Genomic DNA, 21,134 nt, shown 5'->3' on the forward strand with positions numbered 1-21,134 from the left:
TAGCTAGCTGCAGACTGGCCCATCTCCGTGCCAGAGGCAGAGAGACAGGTAGGCAACAGCCAGAGCTGGAAGGCAGGGAGCAATCTTGGCCCCAGAGACAGCATCCTATACCAAACTGTGAGCAGGCTCCCAGTTGCTAACTAAGTCTTCCTGGGATCCTGGATGGTTGACATCTGCCAGGAGGGTCGCAGCCTGAGATCAGCCCCCCAGAGGAGACACAGGGCACACCTGAGATGGCGCTTTTGCGACACACCCAGGAAACTGAGCGGCTGGGACCGGGGAGGTGATAAGACCCACTGCAAACCTGGGATAGTGGGCTCAAAAAGCACCTGGTCGTCTGAGCTCCTTGGACCTGGGAAGGTCACAAAACGCAGGCCCAACCGAGTCTCTGCCTTTGTGGAGTATCCGAGAACCTGAACCTGAGCAGCTTAGACATGGGAAGTGCACACAACCCAGGGCCTGCTTTGGACAGTTCCCCTTCAGAGCAACCCGGAGCCTGAGCAGTGTAGAGTGGAAAAGCATAGGGGCCATAAAAGTGAAAGTGAAAATAGCTCAGTTGTGTCCGACTCTTTGTGACCCGATGGATTTTACAGTTCATGTAATTCTCCAGGCCAGAATACTGGATTGGGTAGTCTTTCCCTTCTCTAGGGGATCTTCCCAAACCAGGGATTGAACCCAGGTCTCCCACATTGCAGGCAGATTCTTTACCAGCTGAGCCACAAGGGATGCAGGAGCCACAAGGGACTGAGCTGAGGCAAACCCAGTGTGGTCCATACACTGCGAGCACTCCCCACACTTGCCAGTGAAAATTGCTTGCAGTATTCCTCCTACTCTACAGCACAACTGAACAAGTGAGCCTAAATAAGTGACCACCTTTGCCCCCTTGTGTCAGGGTGGAAATTAGACACTGAAGAAACAGAAGAAGCAAAAATAAGCAAAGAGGGAACTGCTCTGGAAGTGACAGGTGCAGATTAAAACCCTGTAGTTAGCATTGACTAAGCATTGGAAGGGGCCTATAGACCTTGAGAAGAAGTATAAGCTGGAACAAGGAACTATCTGAAACTGAACTGACCCCACACTGTCCTCAACAGCTCCAGAGAAATTCCTAGATATATTTTTACTATTATCGTTATTTAGTGTTTTTTATTTTTAATTTCTTTATTACTTCTTTAATTTTCATTTTTATAACATACTATTACCTTGCAAAAAAGACCCTATTTTTAAAGCAAATTTCACATATATATTTTTAAAATAATTTTTGTGATTAATATTGTTTTGTATTTTTGAGAGTTTAACCTTTACTCTAGATTTTTCATCTTTGCTTATTGGTATTTGTTATCAATTTTGTACCATTAAGAATCTAATCTTCAGTACTTATTTTTACTTAGGGATGTGATTACTAGCTTGATTGCTCTCTCCCCTTTAGACTCTCCCTTTTCTCCCCCAGGTCACCTATATCTCCTCCCTCCCCCTTCTCTTCTCTACTTAACTCTGTGAATCTCTCTGGGTGTTCCAGGCTGTAGAGAACACTTAGGGAACTGATTACTGGCTAGATTGGTCTCCCCCCTTTTGACTGTCCCTCTTCTCCTCTTGGTTACCTCTATCTCCCTCCTCCCTCTTCTCTTCTTTATGTTAACTCTGTGACTTTCTCTGGCTGTCCCTCACTGTAGAGAATCTTTTCACCATTAACCCATATGCTTTATCATCAGTGCTATATGGATGGAGAAATCTTGAGGCTACTCAAAGAATGAGACTGAAAACCAGAGGCAGGAGGCTTAAATCCCAAACTTGAGAACACCAGAGAACTCCTAACTCCAGGGAATATTAATCGACAAGAGCTCATCCAAAAGCCTCCATACTTACACTGAAACCAAGCTCCACCCAACAGCCAACAAGTTCCAGAGCAAGACATACCATGCTAATTCTCCAGCAACTCAGGAACATAGCCTTGAGCATTAAAGTACAGACTGCCCAAAGTCACATCAAACCTATCATAGACACCTCAAAACTCACTACTGGATGCTTCATTGCACTCCAGAGAGAAGACATCCAGCTCTACCCACCAGAACAGTGATACAAGCTTCCCTAACCAGGAAACCTTGACAAGCCACTAGTCTAACCCCACCCACAGGGAGCAACCTCCACAATAAAGAGGAACCACAAACTTCCAGAATACAGAAGGTCCACCCCAAACAGAACAATCTAAACAAAATGAAAAGGCAGAGAAATATTCAGCAGGTAAAGAACATGATAAATGCCCACTAAACCAAACGAAAGAGGAGGAGATAGGGAGTCTACCTGAAAAAGAATTCAGAATAATGATAGTAAAGATGATCCAAAATCTTGAAAACAAAATGCAGTTACAGATAAATAGAATAGAGACAAGGATTGAGAAGATGCAAGAAATGTTTAACAAGGACCTAGAAGAAATAAAAAAGAGTCAGTCAATAATGAATAATGCAATAACTGAGATCAAAAGCACTCTGGAGGGAACCAGCAGTAGAGTAACTGAAGCAGAAGATAGGATAAGTGAGGTGGAAGATAGAATGGTGGAAATAAATGAAGCAGAGAGGAAAAAAGAACAAAGAATTAAAAGAAATGAGGACAACCTCAGAGACCTCTGGGACAATGTTAAACACCCCAACATTCAAATCATAGGAGTCCCAGAAGAAGAAGACAAAAAGAAAGGCCATGAGAAAATACTTGAGGAGATAATAGTTGAAAACTTATCTAAAATGGGGAAGGAAATAGCCACCCAAGTCCAAGAAACCCAGAGGGTCCCAAACAGGATAAAATCAAGGCGAAACACCCCAAGACACATATTAATCAAATTAACAAATATCAAACACAAAGAGCAAATATTAAAAGCAGCAAGGGTAAAGCAACAAATAGCACCCAAGGGGATTTCCATAAGGATAATAGCTCATCTTTCAATAGAAACACTTCAGGCCAGAAGGGACTGGCAGGACATGCTTAAAGTGATGAAAGAGAAAAACCTACAACCCAGATTACTATACCTAGCAAGGATCTCATTCAAATATGAAGGAGAAATCAAAAGCTTTACAGACAAGCAAAAGCTGAGAGAATTCAGCACCACCAAACCAGATATATTTATCTTCAATAAATACTAAAGGATCTTCTCTAGACAGCAAACACAGAAAAGGTTTATAAACACAAACTTTAAATGATACAATAGACCAGTTAGACCTAATTGAAATCTAGGACGTCTCACCCCAAAATAATGAATTTTTACCTTTACCTCAAGTGCACATGGAACATTCTCGAGGATAGATCACATCCTGGCCATAAATATAGCCTTGGTAAAGTCAAAAAAATTGAAATCATTTCAAGCATCTTTTCTGATCCCGATGCTGTAAGATTAGACATCAATTACAGGAAAGAAACTACTGAAAATACAAACATATGGAGGCTAAACAACATGCTTCTGAATAACCAACAAATCACAGAAGAAATCAAAAAAGAAATCAAAATATGCATATAAATGAATGAAACTGAAAACATGACAACCCAAAACCTATGGTACACTGTAAAAACAGTGCTAAGGTGAAGGTTCATAGCAATACAAGCTTACCTCAAGAAACAAGAGAAATATCAAATAAATAACCTAACTTTACACCTAAAGCAACTAGATAAAGAAGAAATAAAGAAGCCCAGGGTTAGTAGAAGGAGAAAAATCCTAAAAATGAGAGCAGAAATAAGTGAAAAAGAAACAAAGGGGACTATAGCAAAAATCAACAAAACTAAAAGCTGGTTCTTTGAGAAGATAAATATAATAGACAAACTATTAGCCAGACTCATCAAGAAAAAAAAGGGAGAAGAATCAAATCAACAAAATTAGAAATGAAAATGGAGAAATCACAACAGACAACAAAGAAATACAAAGGATCATAAGAGACTACTGTTAGCAACTATATGTCAATAAAATGGACAACTTGGAAGAAGTGGACAAATTCCTTCTGAAACTGAACCAGGAAAAAATAGAAAATCTTAACAGACCCATTACAAGCATGGAAATTGAAACTGTAATCAAAAATCTTTCAACAAACAAAGCCTAGGGCCAGATGGCTCCACAGGTGAATTCTACCAAAAATTTAGAGAAGAGCTAACACCTATCGTAGTCAATCTCTTCCAGAAAATTGCAGAGGAAGGTAAACTGCCAAACTCTTTCTATGAGGGCACCATCACCCTAGTACCAAAACCAGACAAAGACGCCACAAAAAAAGAAAACTACAGGCCAATACCACCGATGAACATAGATGCAAAAATCCTTAACAAAATTGTAGCAAACAGAATCCAACAACATGTTAAAAAGATCATACATCATGACCAAGTGGGCTTTACCCCAGGGATGCAAGGATTCCTCAATATTCACAAATCAATCAATGTGATACACCACATTAACAAGTTGAAAGATAAAAACTATATGATTATCTCAATAGATGCAGAGAAAGCCTTTGACAAAATTCAACATCCATTTATGATAAAAACCCTCCAGGAAGCAGGCATAGAAGGAACATACTTCAACATAATAAAAGCCGTATATGATAAACCCACAGCAAACATTATCCTCAATGGTGAAAAACTGAAAGCATTTCCCCTAAGTCAGGAACAAGATAAGGGTGCCCACTCTCACCACTACTATTCAACATAGTTTTGGAAGTTTTAGCCACAGCAATCAGAAAAGAAAAATAAATAAAAGGAATCCAGATTGGAAAAGAAGAAGTAAAACTCTCACTGTTTGCAGATGACATGATCCTCTACATAGAAAACCCCAAAGATACCACCAGAAACTTACTGCTGCTGCTGCTGCTGCTAAGTCTCTTCAGTCGTATCTGACTTCTGTGTGACCCCATAGACGGCAGCTCACCAGGCTCCCCCGTCCCTGGGATTCTCCAGGCAAGAACACTGGAGTGGGTTGCCATTTCCTTCTCCAATGCATGAAGGTGAAAAGTGAAAGTGAAGTCGCTCAGTCATGTCCGACTCTTAGCGACCCCATGGACTGCAGCCTACCAGGCTCCTCCGTCCATGGGATTTTCCAGGCAAGAGAAAATTACTAGAGCTAATCAATGAGTATAGTAAAGTTGCAGGATATAAAATTCACACACAGAAATCCCTTGCATTCCTATACACTAACAATGAGAAAACAGAAAGAGAAATTAAGGAAACAATTCCATTCACCATTGTGATGAAAAGAATAAAATACTTAGGAATAAAGCTACCTAAAGAAACAAAAGACCTATATATAGAAAACTATAAGACACTGATGAAAGAAATCAAAGATGACACAAATAGATGGAGAAATATACCATGTCCATGGATTGGAAGAATCAATACAGTGAAAATGAGTATACTACCCAAAGCAATCTATAGATTCAATGCAATCCCTATGAAGCTACCAATGGTATTTTTCAGAGAACTAGAACAAATAATTTCACAATTTGTATGGAAATACAAAAAACCTCAAATAGCCAAAGCAATCTTGAGAAAGAAGAATGGAACTGGAGGAATCAACCTGCCTGACTTCAGACTATACTTACAAAGCTACCATCATCAAGACAGTATGGTACTGGCACAAAGACAGAAATATAGATCGATGGGACAAAATAGAAAGCCCAAAGATAAATCCACATACCTATGGACACCTTATCTTTGACAAAGGAGTCAAGAATATACAATAGAGAAAAGACAATCTCTTTAACAACTGATGCTGGGACAACTGGTCAACCACTTGTAAAAGAATGAAACTAGAACTCTTTTTAATACCATACACAAAAATAAACTAAGAATGGATCAAAGATCTAAATGGAAGACCAGAAACTATAAAACTGCTAGAGGAAAACATAGGCAAAGCACTCTCTGACATAAATCACAGCAGGATCCTCTATGACCCACCTCCCAGAGTAATGGAAATAAAAGCAAAAATAAACAAATGGGACCTAATTAAACTTAAAAGCTTTTGCACAATGAAGGAAACTATAAGCAAGGTGAAAAGACAGCCTTCAGAATGAGAGAAAATAATACCAAATGAAGCAACTGACAAAGAATTAATCTCAAAAATATACAAGCAGCTCATGCAGCTCAATTCCAGAAAAATAAATGACCCAATCAAAAAACGGGCCAAAGAACTAAACAGACATTTCTCCAAAGAAGACATACAGATGGCTAACAAACACCTAAAAAGATGCTCAATATCACTCATTATCAGAGAAATGCAAATTAAAGCTACATTAAGGTACCATCTCACGCTGGTCAGAAGGCTGATATAAAAAAGTCTACAAACAATAAATGCTGGAGAGGGTGTGGAGAAAAGGGAACAGTCTTACACTGTTGGTGGGAATGCAAACTAGTATAGCCACTATGGCGATTCTTTAAAAAACTGGAAATAGAACTTGCACATGACCCAGCAATCCCACTGCTGGGCGTACACACCGAGGAAACCAGAATTGAAAGAGACACATGTACCCTAATGTTAAGCAACCTAGACGTCGATCGGCAGGTGAATGGATATGAAAGCTGTGGTACATATACACAATGGAATATTACTCAGCTATTAAAAAGAATGCATTTGAATCAGTTCTAATGAGGTGGATTAAACTGGAGTCTATTATACAGAGTGAAATAAGTCAGAAGGAAAAACACCAATACAGTATATTAATGCATATATATGGAATTTAGAAAGATGGTAATGATGACCCTATATGCGAGACAGCAAAAGAGACACAGATGTAAAGAACAGACTTTTGGACTCTGTGGGAGAAGACCAGGGTGGGATGATTTGAGAGAAAAGCATTGAAACATATATTACATTTGTGAAATAGGTCACCAGTCCAGGTTCAATGCATGAAACAGGGTGCTCAGGGCAGGTGCACTGGGATGACCCTGAGGGATGGGATGGGGAGGGAGGTGGGAAGGGGGTTCAGGATGGGGAACACGTGTACACCCATGGCTGATTCATGTTAATGTATGGCAAAAACCACTACACTATTGTAAGATAATTAGCTTCCAATTAAAATAAACAAATAAAAGAAGCCACACACCTGTAAAAATAACAACAACAACAACAACAACAACACGGACAGAACAGAACAAAAATCCTAACAAAAAGAAAACAAAGGGGCTCCCCTGGTGGCTCAGTGTTAAAGATTCTGCCTATCAGTTTAGGAAACATGGGTTCGATCCCTGGTCTGGGAAGATCCCACCTGCCTCGGAGCAACTCAGCCCGTGTGGCATCACTTTTGAGCCTGTGCTCTAGAATCCGGGCACTGCAACAAGAGTATCCTTGGCTCATCACAGCTAGAGAAAGCCTGAGGACAGCCGTGAAGACCCAGCACAGCCAATACATAAATAAAATCCTTTTGTAAAAAAGCCCTTCAGCTTATGGTGAAACAAAGAAAAACACGTGAAGAAATAGAGCTCGGAGCTTTGAAGTGTCAACCAGAAATAAGGCAATGAAGACCGGGTTGCTATTCTCACTCCTATTGACTACAGGCTAAACTTTGAGAAGGTGAAAGGGAGACATGGGAATGGAGGGAAGGTGGGGGGAGTGCAGATGGTGGTGAGAGAGAGTGTGTTGACTCTAAGAGCGATAGTTACCCATTTCATCTCTTCATAGCTCAGTATCAGGAAGTTCTCCTTGTCTCTCATGGACATCCAGCCCCGAGTGTGGTCAAACCACGATCCAAATACCACTGCATGGAGGGGAGGCAGAAAGAGTGAGTAGATGACGCACGGAATGAAAGCAGGGATCCATACACTATGTTCACTCTGTGGGCACAGTGACTAGCACAGTGCCGGGCACATCTACATTTGCTATAACTGGTATCCAACACCACGCATTTGCCCTTTAACAAGCCTAATGCCTTTGCAGCAGGTTTTGTATACAGTTTTCAAGGGTCTGTAAGGAGATTGTGTCCAGTGAACCATGTTGTCTGAGACGAGGCATTTTTTTTTTTTCCTCTTATCTGTTCAGCATTTAGATATTTTTGCTCGTTAGGTACATTCTCACAACACTTGTTTTTTTCCCCCCTCCCTGTCGTCTTCCCTTCATTGTTGCTGTTGGAATTATGATTCCCTGGGAGACCAAATCAGGAAGGGAATACTGGCTTCAGTAGTTCCAGTGCATCCACCTAGTTGCCCCACGGCATGTGGGATTTTCCCAGACCAGGGATCAAACCCATGTCACCCGCCTTGGCAGGCAGATTCTGAACCACTGGACCACCAGGGAAGTCTTGTTGCTCTTTTACTGAAAGAGTAGCCTGAAGCAAATCAGGAGATTTGCTTCAGGAGTTCACTCAGGATCAGCTCAATAAAAACTATGACTTCCAGTGTTTGAAGATTGGACTTTAGTGTTGAGGGCAAAAAAAAAAAGTGAGGGAACCTGAACTATTCAATATAGAAGTGATGATTGTGTCATAGCCTGGAAGGGCTGAAGAGCATGCAGATGAGGACAATAAAGAGTCTGTGGCATTACTCCCATAGACCAAGGACATCACTGGATTCTCCTGTGTCGACAGCAGCACCATCAACTGTCTTGGTGACCAGTGTGTCCCCAGCTGCCAAAGAAGCAGAAAAGATGTTGAGTTATGGCAGAATGTTGGCAGACAGGGAGCAGAGTGCATGTCCACTGATGGCAGGATGCCCTCTGTGAGCATCAAAGAGTGACATTAATAGATGTCTGAATGACATTACTACGATCTCTTTGCTTTATTTCATGTTGTATTTGATTGTTTATTTGTCATCTCACACTGATGATAATGGGGCTTCCCAGGTGGCAGTAGTGGTAAAGAATCTGCCTGCCAATGCAAGAGGGCTAGAGATGTGCTTTCCATCCCTGGGTCAGGAAAACCCCCTGGAGGAGGGAATAGTAACCCACTCTGATATTCTTGGACAATTCCATGGACAGAGGAGCCTGGTGGGCTACAGTCCAGGGAGTTGCAACGAGTCAGAGATGATTGATTGACTGAGCACTCACACACAAGTGGCAAGCACCACCCTAGGGCCTGGAGTCAACAAGGAAAAACTCAAAGATATTGCATTTTAGTGGAGATACATGTGGCAGAAACAAACAAATAGAATACATACTCACTGGTGATGACTGCAAAGGTGGGGGAAAGATGAAACTATAGAGATGGGAGAGACGCTATTTTGTATAGTTTATGAAAAGGATCAGACACAACTGAACGACTAAACAACAATGGCCCTCTCCAGTGAAGATGTCCATGGGCTACTAAAGAAACAGTTCTGAAACCGGGAGATGTATCATAGGTGAGATACTAGATTCATCACATAGTTTTGAGAAAAACTGCAACATTTCAAGTATCTGAGAATGCTTAGATGTTTTGCATAATTAAAAGTATAGAGAGGTTTCCCTGGTGGTCCAGTGGTTAAGACTCTGTGCTCCAGTTCAGGGGGCCAGGGTTCTACCCCTGGTCAGGGAACTAGATCCCACATGCTGCAATGAAAGAACCCCCAAGCCACAACTAAGATGGAAGAATTCACCTTCCACATCTAAGACCTGATGCAGCCAGATAAATGAATAATTAAAAAAAATAGAGGTCCTGAGTGAATGCGTGCTAAGTCACTACAGTTGTGTCTGACTCTCTGCGATCCCAGTGACTGGAGCGTTCCAGGCTCCTCTCTATGGGATTTTCCTGGCAAGAATACTGGAGTGGGTTGTCATGCCCTCCTCCGGGAGATCTTCCCAACCCAGGGACAGAACCTGTATCTCCTGCATCTCCTGTACTACAGCCAGATTCTTTACCCACTGAGCACCCTGGGAAGCCCATAAAGGTCCTGGCGTAATGCATACAGTTTTTAGACACAGAGGACAAGAGAATGAAGGGACTTTTCGAGAGATGCACCCATAAATGGTGGAAAGTCAGGATTGTATTGTCCGGGAAGCCAATGAAAGCTGTCTTTCAGAAAGTCTCCTGACTTTCACAAATTTAGGAGAGTACAGGAGAAGAATGTGAATGCTTTCTGTTAGTATTAGGTCATGGAGATTTAGAAGATAGCTAGGATAGTTTCTGATGGGGCAAACAAAAGGGCTGGTTGAAGTTCTTCTGCTTTACAAGATAGTATATGGATTTAGAAAATTTGGGTTCCAGTGGTGATGGAACCCTATACTCATGTATTGGTTAGATGTAGAGACATCAAGTTGGGTAAAAAAATAAAAAGAGGTCTGATGAAGGACTCTGACAACTCCAAGCTTTCATATTTTACATTCACTCACCATTTCCTTCGACGAACCATTCAAAGTATTGTTCCAGTGACTGTGGTCTCTTAACAAATTTTGCACTCCTCCAGAAAAAATAACCAGACACTAAAACATCTCTGGGATTTCTGATGAGGTAGATCATCTTAAAGAGAAAAATTGGATCATAAAAAATCAATAGTCATTTTCTAACCTTCTTAATCATCATAAAAATGGGGGAAAAAAAAACAGTTCCTAGAAAGTGCCCTTTAAATATCATGGATTGTTTTAATAAACTAGTTATTATATTCATTAATCAAATATGTATTTTAAAGTTCCTGTGAACTAGTCACTGGACCAATAGTAAGGCCCTAACTAAGGAAGAGGAAAGCATTGTTCTTTCCCTTTGGGATACTATAGACTAAAGAATCTTCCTGTCAATGCAAGAGAAGCCAGAGATGTGGGTTTAATCCCTGGGTTGGGAAGATCCCCTGGAGTAGGGCATGGCAACCCACTCCAGTATTCTTGCCTAGAAAATCTCATGGAAAGCAGAGCCTGGTGGGTTACAGTCCATGGGGTCAAAAAGAGTCATGAACATGACTTAAGAACATGACTTAAGCAACAGAGCACCACCACTGGCCCATCAGGGAAGCCCTGATGAAGACTGTCTTGACCGCTGTACACTGACCTTGGCCTTGGATTTGAAGAAAGACTTGGGGAAGAGTTGGACGGGAAGGTGAGAACTGATGAGACGTGGGCCTTCCTTCTCCTTTAGTAATTCATACCCATGCTTAGTCTCTACCCAGGGGCAGCGGTCCCAAATGGGCTCAGATTGGACCCACTTGGGATCCCCCTTGGAGTAAATCAGGCAGACAGTTTCAATCAACCAGTTCGTTCCTAGATAAAGAAAGGAAAACTATGATCAATCATTTTAATCTGACTTATAAAGATTTTTATAATGTATACAGATCATAAAAGGTGCCATCTTAACCATCTTTAAATGTACAGTTGAGTTGTTGTTTAGTCACTCAGTCATGTCCAACTCTTTTTGCAACCCCATGGCCTGTAGCCCTCCAGGCTCCTCTGTCCATGGGATTTCCCAGGCAAGAATACCGGAGTGGGTTGCCATTTCCCTCTCCAGGGGATCTTCCCGACCCAGGGATGGTACGCACGTCTCCTGCATAGGCAGGCGGACTCTTTACCACTGAGCCACCAGGCACGCCTGTACAGCTCTGTAGGGTTAAGTATATTTACATGGTTATGCAAACAATCTGCAGAACTTTTCCATCTTGCACAGCTGAACCTCTTGCCCATGAAGTAACAACTTCTCATTTTCTTCTCCTCCCAGTCCCTGGCAACCATTCTACTTTCTCTTTCTGATACCTCATTTAAGTAGAGTCATACATACCATGCAGAGCTTGGTGGCTCAGATGATAAAAAATCTGCCTGCAATGCGGAAGACCCGGGTTTGATCCCTGGGTCAGAAGATCCCCTGGAGAAGGAAATGGCTACAGACTCCAGTGTTCTTGCTTGGAGAAACCCATGGACAGGGAAGCCTGGAGGGCTACAGTTTCTGGGATCATGAAGAGTCAGACACAACTGAACAACTAACTCTTTCACTTCACTCCATACATACTATGTCTTCATAGTTTATCCATGTTGTAGCAAGTGTCAGAGCTCCATTCCTTTCTAAGGCTGAATAATATTCTCAATATGTGGATAATAAATTTTGTTTACCCATTCATCTGTCAATGGACCTTTGGGTTGCTTCTATGCTTTGGCTATTTGCTTAAACCCCTTGAACTTGTTCCTGTTGCTCTTGGTCTTTGAACAGCTTCCTAGTGCCCTTGGCTCATCATGACCACAGCACTTCCAATGACTTCAGCCTTGCTTCTTGCCCAATCACAGTCCATCTATGACCCTGCCACTCTTAGATATATGATCCACATCCTTTCAGTTCAGTGGATTTGTCAAGTTCTTTTCCAATTCCTGATTACTATCCATGCTGATATGCTGATACCTTTACTGGAAAATCTCTCCTTTTTGAAAAGTTATATTTATTTATGCATTTATTTTTGGCTGGGTCTTGCTGTACTTGGGCTTTCTCCAGCTGGAGTGAGCAGGGGGCAACTCTCTAGTTGTGATGCTCAGGCTTCTCATTGCAGTGACTTCTCCTGTTGCAGAGCACGGGCTCTAGAGCCGGCAGGCTACGGTGGTTGTCACACATGGGCATAATTGCTCCACAGCATGAAGGATCTTCCTGGACCAGGGGTTGAACCCATGTCCCCTGCATTGGCAGGCAGATTGTTACCCACTGGACCATCAGGGAAGTCCTGGAAAATATCTCTTTTCATGAAATAATTTCACATTCACTCTGTAAAAAAAAAACATTTTATTTTCCTGCTGCTAATTCTTTCCTTTTTCTAAAAAAAGATTCATTTATTTTATCATTAACACCTGTGCTGTTTTCATTGTTGCACTCGGACTTCCTCTAGTTGCAGTGAGCAGGGGCTACTGAGAAGCCTTCTCATTGCAGTGGCTTCTTTTCTTGTGAAGCACAGGCTCTGGGCACATGGGCTTCAGCAGTTGTGGCTTGTGGGCCCTAGAGCACGGCTCAGTAGCTGCGGTGTACAGGCTGAGTTGCACCACAGGATGTGGAATCTTCCCTGACCAGGGATCAAACAGCGAAGCCCTGCGTTCACTCTTTCTGATCTCAATTTAGTGTCATTTCTTCTACCTTGCTGTTTGGCTGCGGTAGTTATGTTTTATTCCCCACCCCAGCCCTCCCACCTTGTTTTATTGACTTAACTAACAAGTTAAGGATGTATATGTTTAACACCCTCAGTTCAAAAACAGTGGGGTCAACATGGCAAGACTAAACTCTCCATTGCTCCATTATATTATACAAGTAACTGGATAAGACTTGTTTCTGCTAGCAGGGAGCTTATTGTCTCTTTCATATAAAGCAGAAATAGGGCATCTCTGGGGTCTCAGTGGTAAAGAATCTGCCCGCCAATGCAGGAGACATGGGTTCAATCTCTGACCCGGGAAGATCCCACAGGCAGTGGGGCAACTAAACCCATGTACCATAACTCCTGAGCCATGAGTCACTGAACTACTGAAGCCCTAGAACCCCGGCTCCACAACAAGAGAAGTTACCTCTAGAGAAGCCCTTACACTGCAACTGGAGAAGGCCCACGCACGCAGTGAAGACCTAACACAGTCCAAAATAAATCATAATGATAAAAGCAAAATTCTATTAAAAAAAGAATGTGTGTATTTAAGGTGTACATGTTCATTTGTTACATGTCACATTGTGAAAAGACTACCCCTGTCAAGCTAATTAACATATACATCTCACAGAATTACCTCCTTCCACTACTTTTAGGGCTTCCCCGGTGGCTCAGTGGTAAAGAATCCACCTGCCAACGCAGGAGAGAGAAGAGATTAGGATTCAATCCCTGGGTCAGGAAGATCCCCTGGAGAAGGAGATGGCAGCCTCTCCAGTATTCTTACCTGGAGAATCCCATGGACAGAGGAGCCTGGTGGGCTATGGTTCATGAGGTTTCACAAAAGTCGGACAGGACTGAGTGACTAAACAACAGCAGCCCATTTCCTCTACAGACTTCACTCTCCATCTTCTTCCATTCCTCTCTACAAACCACTGAATCTGCCTTGGGCTTCATTCCCATGGTTTCCTCTGATGCCTTTGATTACCCGCTCTGAGCACTCAGCTGACTGTGTGACTGCCTGGCTCAACCCTTTTCTCTGGACATCAGCGGTATCAGTGCACATTTCTATTCCCCTAATGCATTGTCGGCATACAGAAAGCATTCCACCTGTCTACTGAATGAATGAGGGCCACAGCCACAGTCTGTCAGTATCTGATCCTGCTTCCTTACCTGATTTGGGGAAAGTCAGCAGTAAGACATCTTCGTCTTTAACAAGGAAACTCTCCTGCACCTCTCTCAGGAGTTCAGGTGAGTAATCCAGGCTTGGGAAGGGTATCCCTTCAAACCACACACACTTTCCTGTCATAATGATGAGCTCTTTCTACCTCTTGTGAGCCTTTTAGCCATAGTCACTGTTGGATTGGGAGATCCATTTTATAGTCAACATCGAACAATCATTAATCTCTCCCAGGTCGTTGATGAGTGTTCCTGTCCATAAAAAGAGAGGGTCACAAGATTGATAATATTGGGCAATCGTGAAGTCATTCAGAGAACATTCTGGTGTGACCTGAGTTTGACTTCATGGGAGGGAACCAGGAGTTTAGTAACAAGATGGAGGATGTAGACATGTGGTGGATTAAAAATGTATATCTTTAAGTTTATTATTTATTAGCTGCACCAGGTCTTCATTGGTGTGTGTGGGCTTTTCCTAGCTGCAGCAAGCAGAGGTTACTCTCTTTTTGCCAAGGTGGGGATCTAGGCAGCTGGGCTGAATATATAGCACAGGGGCTGAGTTGTGCATTGGCACGTGGAAACTTTACGGACTGGGTATCGAACCTGAGTCCCTTGCATTGGCAGGCAGAATCCTAACCACTGGACCACCAGGGGAATCCTAAAAAAATATTTTAAATAAGGTTTGTTATATTTTTTCAACACTTTTAGATGTATAGGAAAATTGTAAAGATAGTGTAAAGACTTCTCATAGTCCATACATTATTAGGACTTCCTTAGTTTTTACATAATATCCTTTCTCTGGTCCAAGATCCCATCCCAGATGCTACATTACATTGGGTCTTCATGTCTCCTTAGGTCTCTCTTGGCTGCGACAGTTTCTCAGACTTTCCTTGTCTTTGATGACTTTGACAGTTTTGAGGATTACTGGTCAGGGATTTTGGGGAAGGTTGCTCTCTTTGGGTGTGCCCGATGTTTTTCTCCAAATTAGACTGAGTTTCTGGGTTTTGGAGAGAAGATCATGGAGGTAAAATACTAGTACAGTCACAACATTTAGAGGGTATTTACTATCAACCTGACATCTCAGTCATATTCGACTCTTTGGGATCCCATAGAATTCTCTAGACCAGAATACTGGAGTGGGTAGCTTTCCCCTTCTCCAGGGGATCTTCCCAACCCAGGGACCAAACCCAGGTCCCCACGTTGCAGGTGGAGCTTTACCAGCTGAGCCACATGGGGCTTTCCCTCATAGCTCAGTTGATAAAGAATCCACCTGCAATGCAGGAGACCTTGGTTTGATCCCTGGGTTGGGAAGATCCGCTGAAAAAGTGAATGGCTACCCACTCCAGTATTCTGGCCTGGAGAATTCCATGGACTCTATACTCCATGGGGTCAAAAGAGTCAGCCAGGGCTGAGTGACTTTCACTTTCACTGACATCTCATTTTAGATGTTGATTTTGATGACCTGGCAGAAGTAATGTTTGTTAGCTTTATGATTATACAGTGGAAGTGAGAAATAGATTTAATGGGCTAGATCTGATAGATAGAGTGCCTGATGAACTATGGACGGAGGTTCGTGACATTGTACAGGAGACAGGGATCAAGACCATCCCCATGGAAAAGAAATGCAAAAAAGAAAAATGGCTGTCTGAGGAGGCCTTACAAATAGCTGTGAAAAGAAGAGAAGCCAAAAGCAAAGGAGAAAAGAAAAGATATAAGCATCTGAATGCAGAGTTCCAAAAAATAGCAAGGAGAGATAAGAAAGCCTTCCTCAGCGATCAATGCAAAGAAATAGAGGAAAACAACAGAATGGGAAGGACTAGAGATCTCTTCAAGGAAATTAAAGATACCAAGGGAAGATTTCATGCAAAGATATGCTCGATAAAGGACAGAAATGGTATGGACCTAACAGAAGCAGAAGATATTAAGAAGAGGTGGCAAGAATACACAGAAGAACTGTACAAAAAAGATCTTCACGACCAAGATAATCACAATGGTGTGATCACTCACCTAGAGCCAGACATCCTGGAATATGAAGTCAAGTGGGCCTTAGAAAGCATCACTACGAACAAAGCTAGTGGAGGTGATAGAATTCCAGTTGAGCTATTTCAAATCCTGAAAGACGATGCTGTGAAAGTGCTGCACTCAATATGCCAGCAAATTTGGAAAACTCAGCAGTGGCCACAGGCCTGGAAAAGGTCAGTTTTCATTCCAATCCCAAAGAAAGGCAATGCCAAAGAATGCTCAAATTACCACACAATTGCACTCCTCTCACACGCTAGTAAAGTAATGTCCAAAATTCTCCAAGCCAGGCTTCAGCAGTACGTGAACCGTGAACTTCCAGATGTTCAAGCTGGTTTTAGAAAAGGCAGAGGAACCAGAGATCAAATTGCCAACATCCGCTGGATCATCGAAAAAGCAAGAGAGTTCCAGAAAAACATCTATTTCTGCTTTATTGACTATGCCAAAACCTTCGACTGTGTGGATCACGATAAACTGTGGAAAATTCTGAAAGAGAGGGGAATACCAGACCACCTGACCTGCCTCTTGAGAAACCTATATGCAGGTCAGAAGCAACAATTAGAACTGGACATGGAGCAACAGACTGGTTCCAAATAGGAAAAGGAGTATGTCAAGGCTGTATATTGTCACCCTGCTTATTTAACTTCTATGCAGAGTACATCATGAGAAACGCTGGGCTGGAAGAAGCACAAGCTGGAATTAAGATTGCCAGAAGAAATATCAATAACCTCAGATATGCAGATGACACCACCCTATGGCAGAAAGTGAAGAGGAACTAAACCGCCTCTTGATGAAAGTGAAAGAGGAGAGTGAAAAAGTTGGCTTAAAGCTCAACATTCAGAAAACGAAGATCATGGCATCTGGTCCCATCACTTCATGGGAAATAGATGGGGAAACAGTGGAAACAGTGTCAGACTTTATTTTTCTGGGCTCCCAAATCACTGCAGATGGTGACTGCAGCCATGAAATTAAAAGACGCTTACTCCTTGGAAGGAAAGTTATGACCAATGTAGATAGCATATTCAAAAGCAGAGACATTACTTTGCCAACAAAGGTCCATCTAGTCAAGGCTATGGTTTTTCCAGTGGTCATGTATGGATGTGAGAGTTGAACTGTGAAGAAAGCTGAGTGCCAAAGAATTGATGCCTTTGAACTGTAGTGTTGGAGAAGACTCTTGAGAGTCCCTTGGACTGCAAGGAGATCCAACCAGTCCATTCTAAAGGAGATCCAACCAGTCCATTCTAAAAGAGATCAGTCCTGGGTATTCTTTGGAAGGAATGATGCTAAAGCTGAAACTCCAGTACTTTGGCCACCTCATGCGAAGAGTTGACTCATTGGAAAAGACTCTGATGCTGGGAGGGATAAGGGGCAGGAGGAGAAGGAGATGATAGAGGATGAGATGGCTGGATGGCATCACCGACTCGATGGATGTGAGTTTGAGTGAATTCTGGGAGTTGGTGATGGACAGGGAGGCCTGGCATGCTGCAATTCATGGGGTCACAAAGTGTCCGACATGACTGAGCGACTGAAATGAACTGAACTGAACTGAGATTTCCCCATGGTAAATTTACTCTCACCTTCTTCCTTTTTTTTTTTTTTTAAATTTTTTCTGGCCAGGCCTAATGGCATGTGGGAGCTTAGTTCTCTGATCAGAGATTGAACCCATACCCCTTGCTTTGGAAGCTCAGAGTCTTAACCACTGGACTGCCAAGGAAGTCCTTACCTTCCTTCCTTTTATGTGGGCATATTTAAAAGATGAAGTCTAGACCTGAAGATATTAATGAGAACATCTCCTGTAAACTCTAATTGAGGAATCTTTAAAAAATAATTGTCTGCTGCTGCTAAATCGCTTCAGTCGTGTCCTACTCTGCGACCCCATAGACGGCAGCCCACCAGGCTCCCTCGTCCCCGGGATTCTCCAGGCAAGAATACTGGATTGGGTTGCCATTTCCTTCTCCAATGCATTTAAGTAAAAAGCCAAAGTGAAGTCTCTCAGTGGTGTCCCACTCTTAGCGACCTCATGGACTGCAGCCTACCAGGCTCCTCCACCCATGGGATTTTCCAGGCAAGAGTACTGGAGTGGGGTGCTATTGCCTTCTCCGAATGATTGTCTGGTACCATTCAAATTGGGGGTGGAGGAGAAGGGGACGTCAGAGGATGGGATGGCTGGATGGCATCACTGACTCGATGGATGTGAGTCTGAGTGAACTCCGGGAGTTGGTGATGGACAGGGAGGCCTGGCGTGCTGCGATTCATGGGGTCGCAAAGAGTTGGACACGACTGAGTGACTGAACTGAACTGAACCATTCAAATTATCAAATTGTTATTTTAAAACAACCATAATAAAAGAAAAACTAAAATATGGTCCAAAGAAATTAGAAGGGAGAATGTAAACTAAATCCTGGATTGATTCCTAAACCACAGAAAATGCTATTATTTTATTATTGGGACAGTTGACCACATTTGAATGCACACTGTGGATTAGAGAATAACATTGCATCAGTACTAATTTCCCTGATTTCTGTCATTTTTGTGTTTATAAAGGAAATATTCTTGATCTTAGAAAATATAAAATTTTTAAAAAATAATTGTATTTGTTTATTTTTAACTCTGCTGGGTCTTAGTTGCTGCCCAGGCTTTTTCTCTAGTTGTGGTGAGCAGGTTTCTCCTTGCTGTGGCTTCTCTTGTTGCGGAGCACGGGCTCTAGGGCCCGAGGGCTTCAGTAGTTGTGGCTCTCGGGCTCTGGAGCACTGGCTCAATAGTCGTGGCGCACGGGCTTAGTTGCTCTGGGACATATGGGATCTTCCCAGACCAGGGAGGAACCCTGTCTCTTGCATTGACAGGTGGATTCTTAACCACTGAGCCACCAGACAAATCTCATACACTGAAGTTTTGAGGGATAAAAGCAAAGGATTTCTGTAACTTACTGTCAAATGGCTGAAAAAGTTTATATTGTATATTAGAGTGAAAGAAATGAAAGCGTAATCTAGCAAATGTTGCAAAACATTCAGTGTCAGAGTCTTTGCAACCCCATGAATCGCAGCACGCCAGGCCTCGCTGTCCATCATCAACTCCCAGAGTTTACCCAAACTCATGTCCATCAAGTCGGTGATGCCGTCCAGCCATCTCATCCTCTGTTGTCCCCTTCTCCTCCTGCCCCTGATCCCTCCCAGCATCAGGGTCTTTTCCAATGAGTCAACTCTTCGCACGAGGTGGCCAAAGTACTGGAGTTTCAGCTTCAACATCAGTCCCTCCAATGAACACCCAGGACTGATCTCCTTTAGGATGGACTGGTTGGATCTCCTTGCAGTCCAAGGGACTCTCAAGAGTCTTCTCCAGCACCACAGTTCAAAAGCATTAGTGATGGTAAATCTGTGTGAAGTTTGTATAAGAATTTTGTGTGTATTTCTTGCAAAATTTCCCTAAGTTTGAAGATAATTAAAAATGAAAATAAAAACTACGTAAATAGATGTAGTGATAATAAGCTGGAGGGAAATTGAGATACCATGGACTGAAATCTCTCACACTTTTTTTTTATACCGACCTAATTTTTAAAGAAATCTTTTTTTTTTTTTTTTGTGGCCACTTTGTGTAGCCTGTGGGATCTTAGTTCCCTGCTCAAGGATCTAACCCACAACTCCTGCATTGGAAGCACAGAGTTTTAACCACTGGGCCACCAGGGAAGTCCCTGAAATCTCTCTTTCTAAGCATAAGGGTCAAGAACTTGCTTTAGACTCACAGGTATGGGGGTGAATTTAAATACCTAACTGCTCGGGAAGATCCAGTCCTTATTTGCCATTTCATCATTAACATACTGAGAATTTATGAAATGCTTCCAGGTTTTAAGGACTGGGCTGAGAGAATTCTCATATTGGCCACATTGAAAATGTATAATAGCAATTGTATTTTAAGGGTTCAGTTCAGTCAGTTGAGTCGCTCAGTCATGTGTGACTCTTTGTGACCCCATGGACTGTAGCATGCCAGGCCTCCCTGTCCCTCACCAATTCCTGGAGTTTACCCAAACTCATGTCCATTGATTCGATGATACCATCCGACCATCTCATCCTCTGTCATCCCCTTCTCATTCCCCCTTCAATCTTTCCCAGCATCAGGGTCTTTTCAGATGAGTCAGTTCTCCTCAGGTGGCCACAGTATTGGAGTTTCAGCTTCAGCATCAGTCCTGGAAAGGACCTTAACACTTTCTAGCAAAAAAAAAACTGTAGCTATTTACTCTTTTACAGCTTGAGTCTATTTTTTTCACAACTTCCTACCAAGTCCACATGTGATTTACTAATACCATAAAGTATCACTGTGCATAGCTGACATACCTGGGTGGTTTTCCTGTTTCCAGTAAAACCTAAAATCTGGTTTATCATGGCTTTTTGTTTTTTCCCCAGAGAAGTAAACTCAATAGTGCTTGGTGATTGATTAGTGATGAGGAGTAACTATGGGAAGTGATGAAGAAACTGAGGTTTTCTACTTGACTGGGAAGAGGGTGTGTCTCTTAGAAATTGCATTTGACTGCAAGTAGTAATGACTTTAAAAAGTAGAGACTTAGTTATCTCATGTGAGAGGAAACCTAGAGGTGGGCAGCCCAGACTAGTTCAGCATACTGAGAGATCATCTGTGACCCAGAATCCTTCTCTGTTTATGCTTTTCCATCCTTGGTGTATGACTCTGGTCCTAATACTGATAAGATTACTATTACTAATACTAATACTGCAACAGCTCCAAGCATCACTTCATTTCAGTCATTCACTTGCTCAGTCATGTCCAACTCTTTGTGACCCCATGGACTGCAGCACGCCAGGCCTCCCTGTCCATCAACAATTCCCGGAGTCCACCCAAACTCATGTCCATTGAGTCGGTGATGCCATCCAACTATCTCATCCTCTGTCATCCCCTTCTCCTCCTACCCTAAATCTTTCCCAGCATCAGGGTCTTTTCCAATGAGTCAGTTCTCCTCAGGTGGCCAAAGTATTGGAGTTTCAGCTTCA

General features: G+C 42.5%; 1 protein-coding gene across 2 annotated transcripts in view; it reads right to left on the minus strand.

The window, feature by feature from the left end:
- Positions 1–21,134, minus strand: part of LOC133230856 (sulfotransferase 2A1-like) — a 30,603-nt gene that overhangs the window by 3,651 nt on the left and 5,818 nt on the right. Inside the window, exons 1-4 of one of the 2 annotated variants that reach the window (XM_061388836.1) lie at positions 14,116–14,272; positions 10,902–11,110; positions 10,253–10,379; positions 7,615–7,709 (exon numbers count right to left, since the gene is read on the minus strand). In XM_061388836.1, the coding sequence (XP_061244820.1) occupies positions 7,615–7,709; positions 10,253–10,379; positions 10,902–11,110; positions 14,116–14,251 (567 nt within the window). In that variant the 5' untranslated portion in view covers positions 14,252–14,272. Of the gene's footprint in view, positions 1–7,614; positions 7,710–10,252; positions 10,380–10,901; positions 11,111–14,115; positions 14,273–21,134 lie in introns of those variants that run through there. The other variant, XM_061388837.1, reaches the window with a different exon arrangement.

This window comes from Bos javanicus, chromosome 18, assembly GCF_032452875.1.
Source record: "Bos javanicus breed banteng chromosome 18, ARS-OSU_banteng_1.0, whole genome shotgun sequence".
In the NCBI taxonomy this organism is placed as follows: Eukaryota; Metazoa; Chordata; class Mammalia; order Artiodactyla; family Bovidae; genus Bos; species Bos javanicus.